General features: G+C 36.3%; 1 protein-coding gene across 1 annotated transcript in view; it reads right to left on the bottom strand.

The window, feature by feature from the left end:
- The window catches only part of FAF1 (Fas associated factor 1), a 387,496-nt gene that overhangs the window by 221,078 nt on the left and 143,717 nt on the right, over window positions 1-22,701 (bottom strand). The window contains exon 7 of the mRNA XM_040978567.1: window positions 18,957-19,062. Within this exon, the coding sequence (XP_040834501.1) occupies window positions 18,957-19,062 (106 nt within the window). The remainder of the gene's footprint in view (window positions 1-18,956; window positions 19,063-22,701) is intronic.

Below are 22,701 nucleotides of genomic sequence, written 5' to 3'. Positions count from 1 at the left end.
ATAAAAGTATACATGACATAATTAAATGTAAAGCAAATAAAAGTATTGCTATTTCTTATAGGTTTCCATAGGTATTTCATGTCAAAAACATCCTAAACACAAAGATACAAACATAAATAGTTCCCATACATACATTTACTTAAGTAGAATCTGAATCATACTTCAAGGCAGTTAAAAGATCTAAAAATCGAAACTATATAGATTGAACACATTTTCTACTCTGAAAATTGAGCTAATCAGGAAAAAAGCTCTCAAGCTTGGAACTTACATGCTTGCCTAAACATAAAGTAATAGCTTGCCTTGAGTTAAAGCCTGGTTAAAAAGAAGGAAATTACTTTTACTATGATATAAATCATATACACAGTAAATATGTAAGAATTTAATTTTGTTTCATACTGAATTAACTATGAATCAGAACTACAAATCTTAAAATATTGCAACAATTTACAAGTTATGAAACAATAAGATTTGCTTATGAAACATGGCTGATAACATAATGATTTATGACATTAGTGTTAGAGTGTCACTGAAACAATTTACGCTAAATTTTAGCTTTTTTGGTATGTTCACTACTGTGCATTTTGAAACAATACACTTTGAAAAGAGAAGGGATTCTAATACAAGTTATAACGCTCTGTAATATACCAAGAAAACACTTTGAAAATATATCAGACTCTAAGAACTTCAGAGCTAAGATAACCTGTGTGATCACTTGTAAAAAAAAAACTACTCAAATACTGAAAATTTCTGAAAAGGGACCAAAATATGTAAACTTCCATCTCAAAGAAAATTTTAATTCTAGAGCCAGGCACAATGGCTCATTGGCTAAGGTCTTTGCCTTGCATTTGCCAGAATCCCATTTGGGCAGAAGTTCATGTCCCATCCTCCCCACATCCCTTCCAGCTCCCTGCCTGTGGCCTGGGAAAGCAGCAGAGCACGGCCCAAAGCCTTGGGACCCTGCACCCACATGGGAGACGAGGAAGAAGCTCCTGGTTCCTGGCTTTGGATTGGCTCAGCTCCGGCAATTGCGGCCACTTGGGAAGTGAATAAGCAAATGGAAGATCTTCCTCACTGTCTCTTCTCTCTTTGTATCTGACTGTCTAATAAAAAATAAACAAATCTTTAAAAACTTATGTAATTTGCTAGTATATTTTTTCCAACTAATTATGAAAATATTGACTCTTTAACCTAAGGGTTGGTTAGCATTTGAAGTGTATGATAAAACAAAAAATGAACTGTTTCTCATTAATTCAGTCATTGCAAGATTTGGTAGAAAAGAAACATGCAAGTAAGATTTTATTTTTCAGGTTTTTGATGAAAGTATAACGTTGGGTATTATATAACAGTTATACTCCATTGTACATGATCAATTTGTTACTCTAGAGGTAGATGTTCTTTTTTTTTAAGATTTAATTATTTTTATTGGAAAGTCAGATAAAAAGAGAGGAGGAGAGACAGAGAGGAAGATCTTCCGTCCGATGATTCACTCCCCAAGTGACTGCAACTGCTGGTGCTGTGCCGATCCAAAGCCAGGAGCCAGGAACCTACTCCAGGTCTCCCACGTGGATGCAGGGTCCCAAGGCTTTGTGCCATCCTCGACTGCTTTCCCAGGCCACAAGCAGGGAGCTGGATGGGAAGTGGAGCTACCGGGACTAGAAACGGCACCCATATGGGATCTTGGCGCGTTGAAGCCAAGGACTTTAGCCACTAGACCATTGCACCAGTCCTGAAAACTCATTCTTGACCTTCAGTAACTTAAAAACTTTGTGGGTAAATAAATTTGACATACAACACTGTACTGGGCCTGAGAAGTAGATTTTCAAGTTACTGTGTAGAATACATTTCTGTCAACTCTGCATTAAAATGGTTTAGTTAAATTCTGTGTTTACAGTATCAACTGGCAGATGCTGGCACTGGGGGCTAATTCTGTCAAGTCAAACTGCAGAACTACCTGGAGAGTGCATGATCCGGGAGTGGAAGTGGCCTACAAGGGAAATAGTGGGCTCCTCCCTCTTGGGTTACCACTCCCAGTGGAGGGCATGAAAACCAGGACAGGGGCTGTGGTGACTAGACAGAAAGGCACCCAACAGCATGTGTGCCGGCTGGATAGTTGGGCTCGTTGGGTTGAACTAGGCTTCAATGTCCACTGACATGTATGAGAGCTGAAGGGGATGTGGGACAGACTAGACTAGTCTGCTGCACATATGGCAAACCAGGGTAAGGGACGGGCCTGGCGGAGGCTACTGTGGGTTCCTGCAACTAGGCTGCAGCTCCCACTGGTTTATGTGAGGGATGAGTGTGTGCTAGGCAGAATCAGGATGGACTGCAACACCCATTGGTTCCAGTGGAAGACAGCACTGGGAGCAGAGCCGGCCCAGCAATTGCAACCACCAGCTGATCGGGGTGATGTACTGTGCCGGGCCCTGTACTTGCTAGCACATACAAGAATTTGGTCTGGGAACACCTCAGACAAAGTCTCTTTGGGGATCTCCTCATTCGAACTGCCAGACTCAGAACCCTAACCATGAAAAGACAGAGGACAGAACAAGTTAATCAACCACCTCAGCCATATGTTGGCAGTGAAAAACTGGGCACACAAGACTTTAAGATAGACTATGTCAATCAGTGGATTCTTCAGCAACCTCATCATGCTTAGAATGGTGAGACTGGCAGCAATTCATAACTGCTGAACTATCAAAACCACCTGAGCAAGATGCTCGGAGCATGCCCCACATCCGGGACCTGGGGTGGGTGGGAAACTGAGTTAGGCTTCTCCCTTTAAAACCCCCTTTACCTCAGACACCTGAAGGAAACAATGTGGAAATAATAGTCTTACCCACTTGAATAAATAAATAAATAAATAAATTGTGTGTTTAAGTTTTCAAACTATCTGGAAAAGAAAGTCAGTGGTATGTTAATATAATCTAAACATTCTAGCCCCAAACTTTTGTTTAAAAAGATTTATTTTTATTGGAAAGGCAGATTTACAGAAAGATATACAGAGAGAAAGATCCTCTATCTGCTGTTTTACTCTCCAACTGGCTGTTGTAGCTGGACCTAAGCCAATACAAAGCCAGGAGCCAGGAGCTTCTTCCTAGTTTCCCATGTAGGTGCGGGTCCCAAGACTTTGGGCCATCCTCAATTGCTTTCCCAAGTCACAAGCAGGGATCTGCTGGGATTAGAACCAGAGTCCAAGTGGAATTCCAGTGAGCACAAAGCGAGGACTTTAGTTGCTAGGCTACCATGCAGGGCCCCGAAATTGCAGATTTTTCAGAGAAGTAGATATGCCCTATTCTGTGATTGTCTCTCAAAGCATTTCTAAATTACAAAAAATATTTCATCAAAAATGTCATTGCCCTATTATCATATCAAATATCTTTTTTTTAAAAAAATATTTATTTTTATTATTTTTTCATTGGAAAGGCAGATATACAGAGAGGAGAGACAGAGAGGAAGATCTTCCGTCCAATGATTCACTCCCCAAGTGAGCACAACGGTCGATGCTATGCCGATCTGAAGCCAGGAGCCTCTTCCGGGTCTCCCACACGGGTGCAGGTTCCCAAAGCTTTGGGCCGTCCTCGACTGCTTTCCCAGGCCACAGGCAGGTACCTGGAAGGGAAGCGGGGCTGCCGGGATTAGAACCGGCGCCCATATGGGATCCCGGGCGTGCAAGGCGAGGACCTTAACCACTTGCGACACCGCGCTGGGCCCTCAAATATCTTTAATAACTGGTATCTAAATTCCACACAGCACAGTGTCTGAATTTCAGCTGATGCCAAAACAGTACCTCCTAGACAGAGTGCACTTGCACCTAATTAGAACTGTTTGAAAGTTTTCACACTTTCAGTAAACCCAACAAATATATATGTGGCTGAATGTCATTTTCCATTTATCTCAATTTCATCAACCAAATATTTAACCTATTGCCCAAAGTGAGTGTAGAAGTCCAAAAAAATTTTAAAAATCGTGTTAGCAACTCATTAGCTTGCTAACCTTCATTATAAGAGTGGAGGGATTTTGGTTACTATAGGTAACAATGACAGTGTTATACAGATTACAAAAACAACAGACAACATCAAAGAATAAATTACTACTTCTACTTTTACTCATCTACTATTCGGTGTTAAGGTCCTAACACTGCATTTACCTCTATTCAAATTTAAAAGAAATTAATTTGGCAAGTGTTTAGATGATAATGTCACAAAGATCAGTCAGAAAATATCACTGAAATAACAATTTTGATGCATCAATCTTACAAAGGATGTTTTAGAAAAAAACAAACTATCCAAAGAATATTTAACATTATCTTTAAATTTTACTTATTTATTCATTCATTTCTTTTTAGTTGAAAGACAGATTTGCAGAAAGAGAAGATGAGAGAGATCTTCCATCCACTGGTTCAATCCACAAACGGCTTGCAATAGCTGTCACTGGGCAGATCAGAAGCCAGGAGCTTCTTTCAGGACCCCAACATACAGGCCAGAGCCATAGAACTTGGTCCATCAGGCCCAGGACAGTAGCCTAGTGGCTAAAGTCCTTGTCTTGCATTCGCTGGGATTCCATATGGGCACCGGTACTAATCCTGGTGGCACTGCTTAACATGCAGCCCTCTGCTTTTAGCCTGGGAAAGCAGTCAAGGACAGCCCAAAGCCTTGGGACCCTGCACCCGTGTGGGAGACCCGGAAGAAGTTCCTGGATCCTGGCTTCAGATGGGCATAGCACCAGCCGTTGCGCTCATTTGGGGAGTGAATCATCAGACGGAAGATCTTCCTCTCTGTATATTTGACTTTCCAATAAATAAATAAATCTTAAAAAAAAAAGATTCAATGACAGAAAGAATAACTTATATAGAAGGCAGCTTAAATTTGCTACATTACTGCCTCATTTTCAATTGCACAATTAATCGATCTAAGTTGATGGTTATATAAGAGAGGTAATAGTCTATGCAGTGAAAAAGGAGGTTAGAAAGCCTAAGGCTACATTACAGACTTTACCAATGAATTTAGGTAACAGAATCACTTTTCAAAAGCACTACAAATCATACAATGGAAGAAATCAATGGCTTCACTTTTTAATATTTATTCATTTTATTCATTTGAAAAGCAGCATGACAGAGGGGTAGCGAGGGTGAAAGAAAGAGGAAGACAGAGGAAAGAAGGGAGGGAGAGACAAAAGGGCGGGAGAGGGAAGGGGGAAGAGGGGAAAGATAAAGGTCAGGGAAGAGGGAGGGAGAACACATCTACCATACGTTGGTTCACTCCCTAAATGCCTCTACCAGCCAGGTCTGGGTCAGTCCGCATTCAGGAAGCAGAAACTCCATCAGGGTCTCCCGCATGGCTGACCTGTTGCAACCCACTGACATTAGCAGGAAACTGAATCAGAAGTAAAGGTGGGACTCAAACCTGCGCACTCCAATATGGGATGCAGCTGTACCAAGCAGAATTATAACCAGCTGCAGGACACCCAAGCCAACAGACTTTATTGTGAACTCAAGTACCACTTATTTTTAGGCAGGTACTCAGAAACTTTATGGAAAACGTGTTTTATGAAAACACCATACATAGAGACCAAAATTTTACATTAAAATGAACTCATGCTTTCATTTCACCTTGCCATAAACTTTTGAATTATTCTTGTATTCTGCCTCAGTAACTCTACACACTTAGAAGAACTGACTATCAGGGTCCATCCTCATATTCTCATCAAGACATGCATGATGTGTTTTCCACAGTTCTGTTTTCAACCTGTACAGCCAAATACAGTGGACTGACATAACAGATGCTATAAAAATCAATTTAACTAATGCAAAGGAAGAGGGAAGAAAACTACAAAGCAATAACTTTAGGTGGAGCTTCGTACTCACTCCTGTTCAATGAAGTAATATGAACTTTAAAGATCAACAATCAGAAAATCATAGACGTAACGAGTCTATGCAAATACCTATGAAATAAAAATTACTCTCTTTCTACTGCCTCTCAATATTATTAAATACATCTTTTTTTAAAATAAAGATTTGGATCCAGCATTACATCTGATGGACATATGTGTCACCTATGTCATTCCCACATCCCATATGAGTGTCAGTTTAAGTCCCAGATGCTCCATTTCAGATCTAGCTCCCTTATAATGAATGTGGGAAGACACCAGATGATGGCTCAAATATTCACACTCCAGTCAACCATGGAGACCTGGATGGAGACCCAACCTCTTGGCTTCAGCCTGGCCCAGCCCTGGCTGCTGCAGCCTTTACAGGAGTGAGCTAGTGGGCAGAAGATATCTCTTTGTCTCTCCACTTCTCGGCAACTCTGCCTTTCAAATACATATATCTTAACAACAGGGAAATCACTTGTAATGTGTGAGCAATTTACATTTAATATTCTATTGCACCAAATGCATGTAAACAAAATTCTTCCCTAGGATGAAAATAAAATATTTTTAATATTTAGGAGGAAAAAAAAATCTAAAATCTTGAATAGGAGTTCATATTGAACAGAAATTCACTACGGCAACAGAAAACATTTCAACCCTAAATTTCTTAACATCTCAAGAATTAAAGGAATATTTATAGTTCACCCGTGGCATATTTAAATACACAGTGACTTTCAACTGGGCAAGTTTTCTCATTCTCACTCGTTCTCATACACACACACAAATGGCTCATTTGAAATACATATGAGACTTCGAAACTAACATGAAATAATCAAATTTTAGAACATGAAAAATCTTCAACTTGTTTTCCATGTTTCATGGATGACTCAGGCTTTGAATAAACATGCATAAAATCCTCTTTTCCACTGAGTTTAGTGTACACATCTATTGTATCACCTCTATCTTATTCATTTTCTATTTGTTTTCCTTTTTACCATAGGCTCTTTGTGGGGAAAGAAGTGTCAGCTTTTTCATCGTTTCATGTTTCTGGTAATTATAGTGCTTCTCTCCTTTTAAATGATTGTTGCTATTTTTAAGTTTGCAAGATATTTTATATTTTGATCAGCAAATAAAATCAACTCTTGCAGGTGCAAACTATGAAAAGTTCAAAAAAAATTTTAAAGTGAAAATCAATCTACTCAGAGCTAAACAAAAAATCATGTATGTGGCTAGTCAGTGGCAAGGACACTAAAACTAAGGTTTCTCATGTCCTAGTACAATGATCTTTCCATGATCATAAGCTAAGTAGCTGTCACTTGAGTAAAATGTGTAACAGTGCATCCCCCAATGTAGCATACCTTCTTTAAAAATCTCGCTAGGAACCAGCACTGAGGTACAGCACTGCCTGTGAGGCTGCCATCCCCCAGCAGAACTGGATCACGTCATGGCTACTTCACTTTTTTTTTTTTCTTTATTGGAAAGGCGGATTACAGAGAGGAGGAGAGACAGAGAGGAAGATCTTCTGTCCTATGGTTCACTCCCCAAGTGGTCACAACACCTGGAGCTGAGCCAATCCGAAGCCTGGAGCCAGTAACTTCTTTCCGAGTCTTCCACACAGGTTCAGTGTCCCAAGGCTTTGGGGCATCCTTGACTGCGTTTACAGGCCATAAGCAGGGAGAAGAATGGGAAGCATGGCTGCTGGGATTAGAACCGGCGCCAATATGAGATCCCGGTGCGTGCAAGGCAAGGACTTTAGCCACTTGGCTGTTGTGCCAGGCCCGCTACTTTACTTTCAATCCTGCTCTCTGCTGGAATACCCCCGGGAGACCTGGAAGAGGCTCCTGGCTTCAGATCAGCTCAGCTCTGGCTGTGGTGGCCATTTGGGGTGTGAACCAGCAGATGGAAGATCTTTCTGTCTCTCCTTCTCTCTGTAAATCTGATTTTCCAATGAAGATAAATAATTTTTTTTAATTAATTTAAAAAATACATAAATGTATTATAAAGTTTTATTTTGCACCTTCTTGAACAAGCTATCTCAGCTTCACTTTTAAGAAATGTAATCAAATCAGAGAATGCTTATTTTAACATGAGCACATGAACTGCTTAAAATATTGAAATATATTGGAGAACTTTTCTTTACAAAAGCTTTCAGCAACAAATAATCTCATTATTTTTTAGATCCTTCTTTTTCCAATTAAGAGATTCACTAGACTCACCTGCTACCTGATAAATTCCGTGGTGGGCCCTGCGATTAAAAAAATTGACTTAATACTTTCCCCCTTTTAAGGTATACAAAGCGTAACAGAAAGCATAAACACAAAACAGACAACTGCAAATTGGAGTGGTGTGCCTGTGACAGGTGCGTGCTCACAGACAGGGAAGCGACTCAAGCAAAAGTCACCTAACCTAAAAAACACAAATTCACCCAGATTCAACAGTCACTTGACTTCAAACTACTTCTGATAATTTCATCAAATCAATTTCCATACTTCACAAGATTGGCCATAAAGGCAGAGCCAGGGCAGGGGGGAGAGGGGCATTATAAGATCTAAAGCTAGTTCCTAGAATAACCTCTGAGCAATAAATGACACATATACTACCAGCAAAGTAAACTCATTTCACATAGTTAACATGTGCTTCTGTTTATGACATATGCATGTTAACATAATCACACTTACTTTAGAGCCATGTTTTGTATATTACTCCATTTATTACATAGAAAATTTGTTTACAATATTTAAATTGTAATTACCAGTGCAAATCAAGACTCTTGGAGACTTTATGACATTTTTGTTATTTCAAATTCAAGCAAAGAGTGTCACCATGAACAAAAATTTTCATTAGCAAATTTTCATTAGCAATAAAAAAGTATATTTTTAAAAACCAACTTATTAAAATTCCCTTGTAAATGATAAGAATAATAAGGGAAATAACTTCCAATTCAACAGAAAAAAAGTGATACTTAACACCTTTTTTCCTATAATGCAATTTTTATAGCACATTATCCACAGGCCTTTTAAGAGGGAATATTTCATATTTTCATCATGAAAAGGCAGATATGTAAATGTAAAGTGCTTTTGAAAATAGAACAAAAAAGAGAATAGAAATAAATGGTAAATGTATAGTTTGAATTTTGGTACATAACCTAATATTGGTTTTCAGAGCTGAGTTTTCTTTTTTCTTTCTTCTTTTTTTTTTTAAAAGTCAGGAATCATTCTATTTATCTCAGTTAATACTAATTTTAATTAAATGTGATTTTCATTATCTTCCTTCCTAAAAACAACAGATCTCTTCTATAATCAGAAAACAAAATAAAACAAAACAAAAAAACAAAAACAAGGGTCCCCCATCTGTAGCTTTATTAAAAAGGTTTAGAGCAGGTATCCAATAATTCTAGAGTTGCTTATCTTTAAAATGTATAAACAAAAGTCCCATTTCTTTATCATTACTATTATTACACATAGATTTGTCGCTACATGATAAAATTCCTTTTAAAAAAAAAATCTACTTGCTATTAAGTGGAAAATAAAAGAAAATTTTATCAATATTATTTAATATTCTCTTCATAGATGACATGAAAACAATTCAGATAATAGTCAAATAGAAAGTTATGGTACTTTTTTGATCTGTAACAATGAAAGATAAATTGCATAAGAGTCTTATTTTGAACATTTGTTTTCTGCCCTTTCATTACACAGGGTAATCCTAGACTTCCTGTGGAGTATATTTTATCATTCTCTCCAAAAACACCTAAAGAAAGTTTGCACTTTCTTAAGCAGGGATTACTTAATGGTGCATATCACTTCACAAATGTAAGCCCAATTTTTCTTTGTAAGGTCTTTATTTTGGAAGAAGAAAATATTGTCTTAAATATGTATAAACATTTTAAAACTAGGAGCTCCTCTGTCAGCTACTGAAATCGGTTTATTTATTCATTGGATTTTTTAAATAAAAACACCTCCAGCAAGCATCTGGCTTTTATTTTTATGATGTCCATGATTCAAAATCTCCATCATCAAGTTCTTCAAATGTATTCATAATCAACACGTAGGACAGCTGTAGTTGAAGGAGTGAAGATTCCTTCCTTGAGTTCATCTACATGGATTCCATGACTCTAGACACTGCAGGCTACAACTCTGCTGGGTGTTTCTAAATCCTATTTTGTACTCTAAGTACAAATATAATTTGTTTTCTTCTGTCACTCAGGCCTTGCCCAGCATTATTTTTGCCCAAAGTACCTTCTTCTCTCCCTTCCTCATCCTTTTCTATCAAGTGTCCACGTTCAGTATTATTTTTCCCACTGGCCCCAACAGCCTACCAACGCATTATCTGTAAAATAGATGTAAAGCTTGGTTTAAGTCCAAAAAATTTATGATCAAAATACATACTTAGCAAATTGTTTGGCTAAATCTTTCATGTATGATGAAAGATTATTACCACAATTCATTAGCAAATTATAGACTTTGAAATGTAGGCAGACAAATATTTGGCCCAGTATCAATCAATTTGGACCAGCTGGGTAGAAATTCACACAATCCAGGAAACCTGGGAAGTGAGGTGCTCTTTCATTTCTCATTCACTTGAAACATTAAAGAAAAATTATCATTCTGTAAAAAATGTCCACTTCTCAAGATTTAGCAAAGCCATTTCAGAATGGATTTAATTTTCAGTCAATTACTAGTTCAGTGACCAATAAATTGACCATTTTCCTTGCAATTTATTATGAAAAATAGTGTCAAGTACACACAAGGTTACCTTAAATACTTAGCTGTTATAATTCAGATTTAAAAATGAAACATTTAACAACAGTTTTACTGCTTTAAAAAGGGGTACTTTTTTATACATATCAAAGAAGCCCATAAACTTTTTCAGTTATTAATGGTACATAGTATCATTAACATTCTTCCTCTGAGCCTCCCTACCCTACTGACGTCCTGCTATACAAATATTCTGACTGATCCCCTGTCTGTCTGTTTTGGTTAAGCTATCAGGCCATGTATCGGGGCAGCTGCACTTTGGGAGCAACTTAAAACAAATTTCATCTTAGTGGCATCTAATCCAGTGCTTGGTACAAGATGCATGGAAAAGTCAGTGTCAAAATTAAACAATGTCGGCTTTGCCGTGAACAGATGCTTTTGCCTTGCAGCTGTAAAACCTAAGAACAATCCAGCACTCTACTGTCTGGTCACGCAAGGACTACAAAGCAAGGAATAAATACATTTTGTCATTAATTCAAAATGTTTGCTATGAGCTTTTAATGCCACCTTTCTTAAAAAATTTTTAAAAGGGAATCTATTGGCAGTAACACAGTATTATAGCCTGAAATTAAATAATATGATTTCATTAATGGTTTATTTATCACAGTGTATGTGTGTGAAAAGGACTAATTCCCTCAATGCATTACACTAATACAATTAAAGACATACTTGGTAAAATAAAAACTACCATGATTCGATGTTTTAAAAGGCTATGGTCAAATAATTACTGGCCACTAAGGATAAACACATAAATAATTTTTACACACAAATCCTATCTTAATATACTTAATCTTAGTCTGGCTTATGTTTTTCAGCACTTTATATTCATTTAGCAAACTCTGATTCTAATTCCCTTGTTTGTTCATTCTGCACAAATGTCAGGAGCAATGAGTTCGTACACGTTTTCCTGAAGTGTCAAGAAAAATGAATTTATTCTTTATATTACAGCTGGAGGATAGATACTTAATAGTTAAACTATGTCTCAGTTTAAGTAAAATGGTAGCCTACATGAAAAAACTGCAACTTTTTGGAACCCTTACTCTTGCAAGATAGACCCTTGTCTGGCATTTGAGAATGCAAGGATTAATATTTCAATAATGAAATAAACTTTTTTTCATTTGAAGAAACGTTCCAACCACTATGCTGTGAAACCAAAGAACTAGCCCTACCTAAGGAAGCAACTGCCCGATCATGATGAACCTATGTCCGCTAACTGAAATTTTGGTTGTAAACATATCTTTCACTGGACCAATAACAAAGCTTTATTTTAAAACGTGAACTGAAAAAAAATGTTTTTAATTCATTTTCATTAAGTTATCAATCTTCAGCTTTTTCTTGAAATACTTTTCTGATTAAGGCTATCAATTTGTTAACACTTCACTGACTAAAAATTTCATTGAATATTATGTTTGAAGGTTTGGCAATTCCCTTTATATTTCTTCTAACCACAATTTATACTTCAATGAACAGCTCCTAAAGTAATGACTACAACAGAAAATGAAGCAAATTTTATTTCAAATATCAAAGAAAGCAAAATACACTCTCCAATTAAAAGTGCTTGAGAAATAAAAGATTTCAGAAGATACTTTTGTATTTTATTCTCAAAGAATGTAATTAAAACCATGCTATCATCAAAAACATATTGGTCCATTATGCTTATCAAAAATATAAATTCTAGAGTGTCATTTAAATATATGAACTAAAATTAGAAAATACTATGAACTAATAATCTCTTTATGCAGTACTGGTATATTTTTATTGTATTCTTTGCTGACAGCTATAATTAAAATTATAATGATGTTGATTAATGTCAGTGCTAACTAAAAAAGTAAATCATTCCACTAAAATATCACCAGAATTCATCCTAAAACTATAAAAACATATGAACATATATTCCCAAATTTGATATCTTGTATCTTAACCCATACAGCTTATAAAAAATAATTAGTGTCACTCTGCTAAACAACAAAATTATAGATGAAAGGCTTTAAAGGAATGAGCACAAACTTACACAAATTGGACTTGTACATATATTGTTATTTCATAATAATTTCGGTTCGTAACCAGAGTTAACAGAACTGCGGAAAATATTGCTCGGCAGTATATTCCAACTTAAGGTTACTGATTATACAATTCCAATTAACACTTAATGCATTTTATTATATTACATATTTTTATGAGACCATGCAGTTTTACAAACATTGTTGGTTCAAATAAATGGTTCTCCATTAAGTGCGTTTTATCCTACATGTCCACTCAATAACAGCAATATATTTTTAGGGTATATTTTTTATTCAAAAAAATACATAAACAAGTCACAAACCAAAAGCTAACAGATGTGTGACTTCTAATTAGTTATAATAATCTCTGCTTCGATGCCATTAGAATGAGTCTTTTCTTTTGAAATCTAAAAAAGCTTTCCTTTGAATTTTAAACTGTCAGGGTGCTTCAAAGTCAATGTACAAAATCTGCTTTGATTAAAATTTTAGACATCTACAGTGATAACTTTATAAAAGGAAAATATTAAATTATAATTATCCTAAACAGACACAGTCTTGTGAAACTAACCCTACATTCATGTTAAGACACAAAGAGATGAATATAATGAATTTGATTCATCCTCGGACACAAAGCTTCACCACAGTAAACTCAGTCAACTGTTGCTCTTCAGCCTATATTCATGGTGCTTAAATAGCGCACTTTAAAACAAAAAAAACTCCAATTGGCTTTTCATACGTCCACCCTCCCCAAAAATAACGCACTTGAAAAACTCAAATGATATGAAAGGCTTCAAGGCCTCTTTTCTCCCTTTCATACCCCTTTTTTTTATTTCTGTTTGCAGTAATCTGCCTTTCTCTTTCTCTTTCTCATTGCTACAGAACAAGCCAGGAGGCTCAGAGCTTTGAAAAGGGGGCTCAGTGTGTAATGGGCCCACTAGAATTAATTTACTTGCACCAAATCCATTGAGCACAGAGGTAACCCCCCCACCCATCTCTTCTCAAATCATTTGGAGTCGAACACAGCCCCCAGCCTTTGTAATTCTAGTAAAGCACTTAAAGTGCACAGTAGGTGTTCATGAGGACCATCTGGTCAAAAGCAAAACAAGCTGCTGATTTTGCCTTTGAATGGAATGAAGCAAGTGTGAATTAGTCTCTTCAATTAGCACTATTACAACCTGTCAAGTGCATATTGTAAAACAGGATTATTACAGTATTGGTCACCAGTGCAATTATTTACTCTCTGCCTTTTCTTGCATATAAAAAATGTCTTATGTTTATTAGTTTCTGATAACTGAACATAATTTCCCTTAACCTAGGCATTTCAAAACTACCAACACACAAATCAGATTATGAAATGTGCCTGGCTAAGATATTAGAATCTAAGTAACAAAGGGCTATCACAGTATCTTTAATTCTTAACAAAATTTCATTGTTTTTATCTTCTTGAGATGCTGGTGAAAAATATTCCCAACACAAATTATTCTAAAATACTCTCAGAGGAAGAAAAATTAAAAAGTCCTGCCATTCTAAAAAGTTGCATTGCAAATAATACATAAAATTATTTTATAAAGGGCCAATTTATTATGAATCACCAACCGTCTCAATACTTGTAAAATGATAATTACTGGTTTGTTCATTTGATGCAGCATGTTATGAATAGATCTGTTTTCAAATGCATCTTGAAACTCATAACACATACACACATTTAAAGGAATCTCAATAATTTCCCTTTCAGAAAACTGGATGAAGACTTGAATTCACTTCCAGATGTTTAAGACATTACACCTCTTTCATTCTTTCTAGGGCATATCTTGTGATTTTGAAATAAAAAAAAAACAACTACAAACTAATTAAAATTGTTCACCCTAATTGGGCTACTCTATGCCATTTATTTTGCACTAAAAAAAAGACGACTTAAACTTTTAATTAAATAAGTACACAACTTAATTTACTCTTTTGCATATGCATATTTTCAGCTCCCCAAGCTTCAGTTCTGTGCCAGTACTCCCCCCACTCCGGAAAATAAACAAACATTAAACTATAAAAACACCCAATACTTAAAACATTTACAGAAAGCCATGTAATTTAAGACATTATAGTCAACCCACTATTAGAAGATTGCTCATTAGTACAATCTGTGAAGACTACATATTTAATTACTGTTACTGACTAACAGCAGTAGAGGAAATAGCCCAAAATATACATCAAGCAAATTGAAAAAGTAGCAAGTAGAAAAGTAGTCACAACATACTGAGGTTCAAATTTTCAGCAAGGTTAACCACATAATTTCACAATTCCTTATACCTATGAGGTTTTAGACTGCTACAATTTATATATGTAACTCACTTCTCAATACTAATCTAAACTCTATTATTTACCATTTAATTATTAATGTATATAATACAATACTACCAATGAAATATTTTACCATGCCCTGCAATATATCTCATTATAGGCTTTCAAATTCCACCCCCCCCCCTTTTTTCCCATTGAGAACTAAATTAACAATAAGGATTTTTGGAAGTAAAATGAAACTTGGGAAAACATTTAAATAATTTCAATAGCTATGCATAAAGTTTCCTGCTATAATAGGTAAGCATAATTATAAAATAAGATAATCTATGATTCAGCAATAAAAGTACTTAAAAGTACTTATCATTCGAATTCTGGGTCCTGTGTAAATTCTTTACCTTTGGGCTACATCTACATCGCTGCTGGGCCTCTTGGCTAACATCAAGTGTGGACTACATCTACAAAGAAAAGTGGCTAGTTTGCCTAACAGAAGCTTCTGGGATAGTGAGACAGTCAACAAAGAATCAGTTTCCAAGAAAAGTTGGCTTGATTTCAGGGACTGTACATTCTTTCCCACACCTGGATTTAGGACAGGCAGAAGGCAAATCGAATCTTATTCCCTCTTAACATAACCCATGTCAAGCGCATCTATATACAACAGAGCTCTGAGGATGTTAGACAAAATTACTTGAATCTGCACAACCATCAACTTAAAAACATAGATTCTCACTGTGGAAAATTCATTTAAAAATGGTAAGCTTGTTTAAATCTTCAAGGAAATGTATAAAGTATGAAAAGCAATCAACTTGGCACTCAAAAGAAGGCAGAAAAGACAGTTACAAACTTAACATCGTATTAGTTGGTAACTGTTATGAGCTGTGTGTTCTAACAAGAGATGACTTTTCTTAGGATTGCTGGCAACTCTCTCCATTCTGACCTTTTCTAGGATCACTGTTTTCTCCTCATGGGGGTGGGGGAGGTTATGAGTAGTAGGATTTGTAAAGAGCTTAAAACAAAAACAAAATGAAAATTAAAACCTCTGGATAACTAGCTAAATTAAAGCGAGAGCACCCAAAGAACGCAAGTCACGCACTGGGAAGCAAGACTGCAGGGCCAGAAAGAGCAAACACACAAATTATTGAGCACCACTAACCTGCACGACCATGTGGTAGTGAAGAGTTTATTTGAAATTCAAGCTGCATTTTAGCTCTATGTTCTGAGTTCATAATTTTTAAAAAATGTATTTTTACCTAATTAAAAATTAAAAATCACAGTGCCTCTTTCAACTCTACTTCATTAATTAGACAATGTCCCTCTTTGGGGAAATTATTATACATGTTTTTTCTTCTTAAATATGTAAGGCCTTCAAAAATTAAAAAAAAAAAGCTTCCATTTAAATCACATAAATGGGAAATTATTATGAAAAAATTATCAGGAAAATTTGTTGTTAAAAATGTCTTTCTTTTCTTTATTCCGTATTGGTCAGAATTCATTTATGAATGTATTAATACTGAATACTTCAGAAACTGATGATAGGGATTAATTTACAATTTAGCACACAAGGCATCACTAAGATTCCACACAAACAGCAAAAATACTAGCATTTAGACAATAAAAATACAATAGTATTCCAACATGACATTTTTATCTTGTACAATCAGACTCACTTCCAATGAGACAACAGGAAATAACTCATACACGTAAGAACTCACACACGGTGGGTCACTAGCGCACCGTCTCCCGGAATCACCCCGCCCCTCCGCAGGTGTTCTATGAGTTGAGGGAGAAAGTTACAGAACTAGGCCTAGAGAAGTCACTAAAATTTTTTTTCTGAAGTTATACAGAATAAAAGAACATACGTGTAGCTGTCTACTCACATAACAAAACAAACGAGGGAAAACTGCAATTTTTCCCCTAGACAACTAGCATTTTAAAACATGACTATAAATTAACGTCAAAAAAAAAAAAGAAAAGAAAAGAAAGAAAGATACCAACTCTTGCTAAGAAAGACACAGGAATATCTGTCTTTGCAAAAACTATTTCTGGAATATTCTTTAAACATACTTAGAAAGTGATATGAAAAAGGATGTACTGTTTAAGTCCCTGAGGCCTAAAATAGATTTGGTACCCTAAAATGCAGGCCACAGAGAACAGTTTCAGCCAACTGTGGCATACAATGGCACATTTACAGAATTTTAAATATTTCTTTTAATAATTGATGCAGTCATTTTGAATCTTTCTGCATAGGATATAAGGTGTGAGCAGATTGCATTAACGCTGCTTAAACATTTCAACTTGTCAGTATGGCCAACTCGATTTCGGAAATATTTGCAGTATTTTCCCATCGAAACAGTAATAAAGGCAAAATAAATATATGCCACTACTTTATAATCACCGAACATTAATGAATATTTTATGTCTTTTTAAATCTCCCTGTTTAATTTAAAAGGGTGAAATTAAGTCTCCTCCCTGCAATATGCCAATTATCTGTAAATCAAACAATAACTTGGCCATTATGCTCCTTTTTGTTAATATAAGAGAAGCTAATTTGAAAACATGGAATGGCATTTTTACGTTATCAGCTTAATAGTCCTTTCTGCCCTCTTGTGGGGGAAAGTTGAAATACACCCAAATTATAGAAACCTGGCAATGTTTCTTAAAAAGGTAAATTTTAGCTGTAGCAATTCCGATCAGAAAGAAAAAAGATTCTATATCTAGCTATCTTGCATTATTCTATTCCTCGCTTCAAGGAACTGAAAATTCCTCAGATCAAAAACAGAATAATATTTATCAAATTTTTCAATTAAATGAGTATTCTGAGAATAGATTGTACTATATAAAGACCCTTTAGTAATTATGGAGAACCATAAGAAACATGATATCTAACTTAATGACAAAATGATTCTTCCAAAAATTAAAATTTAAAACTTAGAGCATGGAGTAATCTATTAGACATATTAAAAATGAAATTGTATTCTAGGGGGAAACACAATTCAAATCTGTGATTCAATTTAACAGATAAACAATTATCTAAGGTTTCAGTTGCCAGTCAACAAACTGCAAGTAATTCTAAAGTCGGGATTCACTGGCTTGAATCACTGACGATGAAAGAGGAAATTGTCAACAATTTAGCCTGTTACTGAAAGAACTCACATATTTCTGATTAGAGTGAAAATTACTTAATTATTAAAAAATAACCAGATTTGTGGTTCTTTCAAGCAATGTGGTCTAGAAGAAAACTGATCAAACAATCCAAAATTAAGAACGACTTTTTAAAAAAAAAATTAGTAGACAAAATGACGGTGGCTTTCATAATTTGAGTAATACAAATAGCCATTATGCCAGTGTTTTCAAACACCAGCCCTTGTCAGAGTCCCAAACAGTTATTTCCCCATGGAGATAAATTATTGGCACTTAGGTGGGTGGGGCCAAAGGCACACCAAGAAGGTACCTCTTCTCTCTTAGGGGAGGTTCTCCTTTGAAACAGTGGCCCTGGTTGGCCACACTGAAAACAATAATGATGCTATAAATAGAATCTTCCCAGAGATTCTGAGCTTAACGGCAGCCTCCAACAGGATTTTATAACTATTGCTGTACACTGGGATTCCACGGTTTAAGAAATGCCTCCTCAAATTCCTCTTAGAAAGACACAACACGTGATATAAATAAAATATTTGTGATACTTTTCAATTAAAATGTAAGCAATCTCCAAAGTGAATGTTGTCAACAATTCCCAAATTCATATTTTAACAATTGCTACAAAGTCATGAAATGTATCACAGAATGATGAGTTCTTTTAAAATAAGATTTTAAGATGATTAGTTTAAAAACTGTCTACAGCTATTTATAGCATCTATCTTCTAGGTCAAGGCATTTGGTATGTCTACAGTAATCACTGATGCTCCAGTTAATTAAAACTAAGAACCCAATAATGAAACATAAAGAGAGTTTCCAACCAGAACAGATAAGCCCTCTTTAACAGGGTCAACATTAGCTGTAATGAACTACCTTTATTCCTTAGCTGTGAGACATAACTCACCTCTTGAATGGTACTGCTTCCTGAGAAGTTCAGGTTGTACTCCCGCTGGACTTCTCGGTGGGTGATGATCAGCATGAAGTTTTGATTTAATGACTCCTGCAGGGCACTGAAAGGGTTGAAAGAAAAACAAGGAACTTAGAGATGAACAAGTTCTGGCTTGCTTTACAGCTAGCTGCAAAAAACCCCAGGAGTACCCTAACCTGCACACAGGCAAGTCTGGGCCCAATGTTATCATCTTTTCAGCTTCTAAAGGCAAGACAGCATGCTGAGAACAACCAAGGGGAGCTAACCTGTTAACTCCTTCTCTACCAAGGTGTTTTTATAGTTCAATTCTAAATACTTTACACAAGGGAGAATTTTCTACAAATCTAAGGTCATTATCTGCAAGTATATTTCTTCCAAGAGGACCAATCGTCAATTATCAAATTCCAAATACGCCACTAAATGTTTACTCAAGACTGTTTCAATTCCAAACGAAAGGGATTTCTGCAGAAGTAGGAAGCAATTGTTTATACTCATGAATGCTCTACAAAAACAGAAAAATATTACAGCTGAAATTCAGAAGACAGTGAAATCTACACAACTTTTTTCCCTATATTAAAATTTCTTCAAAAATAATTGTACTTTCACTTAGGACTCAGGAACATATAGAATTCAAAAACTGAAAAATTGAGAGCAACATTTCATATGCCTGTCCTATTGTCTGCCTCAAAGTTCACAGGTTAATGACAGATTAAAAATTCCTGGGAAGCATCAATATATACCATAAAATATTGATCAAAATAAAGGAAATTATACCCAACTAAAATAGAATTCCCTGAGGCAAGGACCTTTGTCATTGTATCTTTAGCACCTAAGCATAATGCCACACACACTGCAGATAAATATTTATTGAATAATGAATAAATTTTGAATTTCCAGAAGGCAAGATATTTACTAATCTTTGACTCTCACACACAATATTGCCTTCTGGTAAACCATGAGAGTTAAGATTATGATTCATTTGTTTATCAACACTAACTGGAAGCATTCCGGGTGCTAACATAACAGACCCAAATAATACAATTCCTACACATGAAAAGCTCATAGTTATAGAGATAGCTAAATACACAAATGTACTAAACATATAATAAACCAGGCAAAATTGAGAAACTGGAAAAAAAAAAAGCAAAAGGAAAGCTGGAAAGCAAATGCTTAACAGTGCAGCTGAGAGAAAAGGAAAAAAAAGTCGGGGGGGAATTTCAGTTCTATCATATACTTAAGTTAAACCAGGAAGGGCAAGGAGGGACTCAGAGTTCACCACTAAGCAGAAATAAAATTTTTGCTTTGTTAGGTTTAGGTAAGGGACAAAGATGGCACTTTTTAGACAAGGAAATAACAAACTTAGTCCTTTTTTAGTTCACTTATTTAGTCCTACCCATATGCACTATACTATTCCAGTTGCAAGGGATATGATGATGAAAAAGAAAAATATAGTTCCAATTTTCATATACTTATTCTGGTAAGGGATACAAACAATAATCAAGTAAACATATACATAATTTTAGATAATACTACATGACATAAAGAAAGTAAGACAGGATTGCAAAATGAAAGGTTAACAGAAGAGTGACAGGAATTACTTTTAACAGGACGCCTGGGAAATCATTTCTATGGAAGTAAAATTTAAGCTGTGGTTGGAGTGACAACAAAGTGAACAGGAGCTAATCATGGAATGCCTTGCAGTAATTGCAACGGGAAGCCACTGGAATGCTAACAAAAGGACATGGTACAATCTGACTGGTATTTGCATTTATACAAGACTGCCCTGGCTACAACGAGGAAAGATGGCAGGTTAGGAGAGAGGAAAATGTCCTGGGAAAGAGACAGTAGCTTAGACAAGAGGGATAGAGGAAAAACCAATGAGCAACTGTCAGGTTCAAAATACTTTAGAGGTAACTTACTGATAGAATATGACAGAAAAACAAGGGCTCTAGCCTGAGTAAACACAGAGACAGAACTAAACTCGAAAAACCAGGATAGGAAGGTGAGAGGAAGAAGTTGATAAGTTAAAGTTTGAATATGTTACATTTGGAATGTCAGGTGCCAAAAGAGAAATGCCATGTACAGTTCAGAGTCAAAGATCAAGCAAGAGAGGTAACAATAACAACAGTTAGACAATGTTCACATGTTCTGGCCAAAAGAAACCATCTACAGAAACAGACTGCTGAGAGAAGAGAGACCAAGATGGAATCCTAAGGCAATTCATTGATTCAAAATTAAGCAAATAATCAAGAGTTGGTTTAAAGGAGCCTGATGAATGATTAGGGAGGTAGGAGAAGAATCAAGAAAATTAAGATAAATAGGGCCCAGCGTGGTGGCACAAGTGGTTAACATCCTCGCCTTGCACGCCCGGGATCCCATATGGGCACCGGTTCTATCTCGGCAGCCCCGCTTCCCTTCCAGCTCCCTGCTTGTGGCCCGGGAAAGCAGTCGAGGACGGCCCAAAGCTTTGGGACCCTGCACCCGCGTGGGAGACCTGGAAGAGTCTCCTGGCTTCAGATCGGCATGGCACCAGGTGTTGCGGTCACTTGGGGAGTGAATCATCGGACGGAAGATCTTCCTCTCTGTCTCTCCTCTCTGTATATCCGCCTTTCCAATAAAAAAATAATAAAAATAAATCTTAAAAGAAAAAAAAGAAAATTAAGATAAATAACTACTTTAGTTAGGAAAGGATAGGAAAAAAACCAGCAAATGTTACTGAGCCATTTAAAGGAGTAAGATTAGAAAAATGGATCATGTTCAGGAAACAGTAAAAAACTCAATACAACACTGAAGGTTCTAACAAAGTGGGTAGGAAGTTAGACTCTAAAAATAGGCTGGATCAATGGTCACAAATGTAAGATAAATTTGGGGTCAGAAACGTCACGTAATAAGAAATTTAAAGCTTCAGGGCCCTTTATAAGTACTTCATGGGCCCTGAAATGGCTCAGTTAGTAGCTAAATCTTCTCTTCGCATATGCCAGGATCCCATATGGTCATCATTTCATGTCCCAGCTGCTCCACTCCCTGTTGAGCTCCCTGATTGTGGCATGGGAAAGTAGTCGAGGGTGGCCCAAAGTCTTGGGACCCTGTACATGCATAGAACACCCAGAAGAAGCTCCTGGCTCCTTGATCCTGGCTTTGGATCGGCTCAGCTCTGGCTGTTGCAGCCACTTAGGGAGTGAACCAGCAGATGGAAGACCTTTCTTTCTATCTCTCCTTCTCTTTGTAAATCTGACTTTCCAATAAAAATAAATAAATCTTTTTATAGATGAACAAACAGATGCGAGGACTGTGACAAGAGGAATGGACTCTGAAGTGCCATGAAAGATGGATTATAATTTGATGTAGAGGATGATTTCACAAACAGCTTAGACAGAAAAGAAAAATGAAGAATATAAGGAAAGGAATAGGAGGCAATGTAGAAAAAGTGTAAGAAGTGAAGACATGTTTGTGATAGAGAGAAGTTGAAAAATACTATGGGGCTTGGTGCAATAGCTCGAGGGAAATCCTCGCTTTGCAAGTGCTGGAATCCCAAATGGGTACCAGTTCATGTTCTAGCTGCTCCATTATCCTATCCAGTTCAATTGTGGCCTGGAAAAAACAGTAAAGGATGTCCCACAACTTTGGGACCCTACACCCACATGGGAGACCTGGAAGATATTCCTGACTCCTGGCTTCAGATGGGTTCAACTCCAGCAGTTGTGGCCAGTTGGGGAGTGAA

Source organism: Ochotona curzoniae, unplaced genomic scaffold (genome assembly GCF_017591425.1).
Source record: "Ochotona curzoniae isolate NIBS_2020 unplaced genomic scaffold, NIBS_Ocur_1.0 contig_291, whole genome shotgun sequence".
Classification (NCBI taxonomy): domain Eukaryota; kingdom Metazoa; phylum Chordata; class Mammalia; order Lagomorpha; family Ochotonidae; genus Ochotona; species Ochotona curzoniae.
Note: the sequence above shows the minus strand (reverse complement) of the source record. Positions and strands in the feature narration are given on the sequence as shown.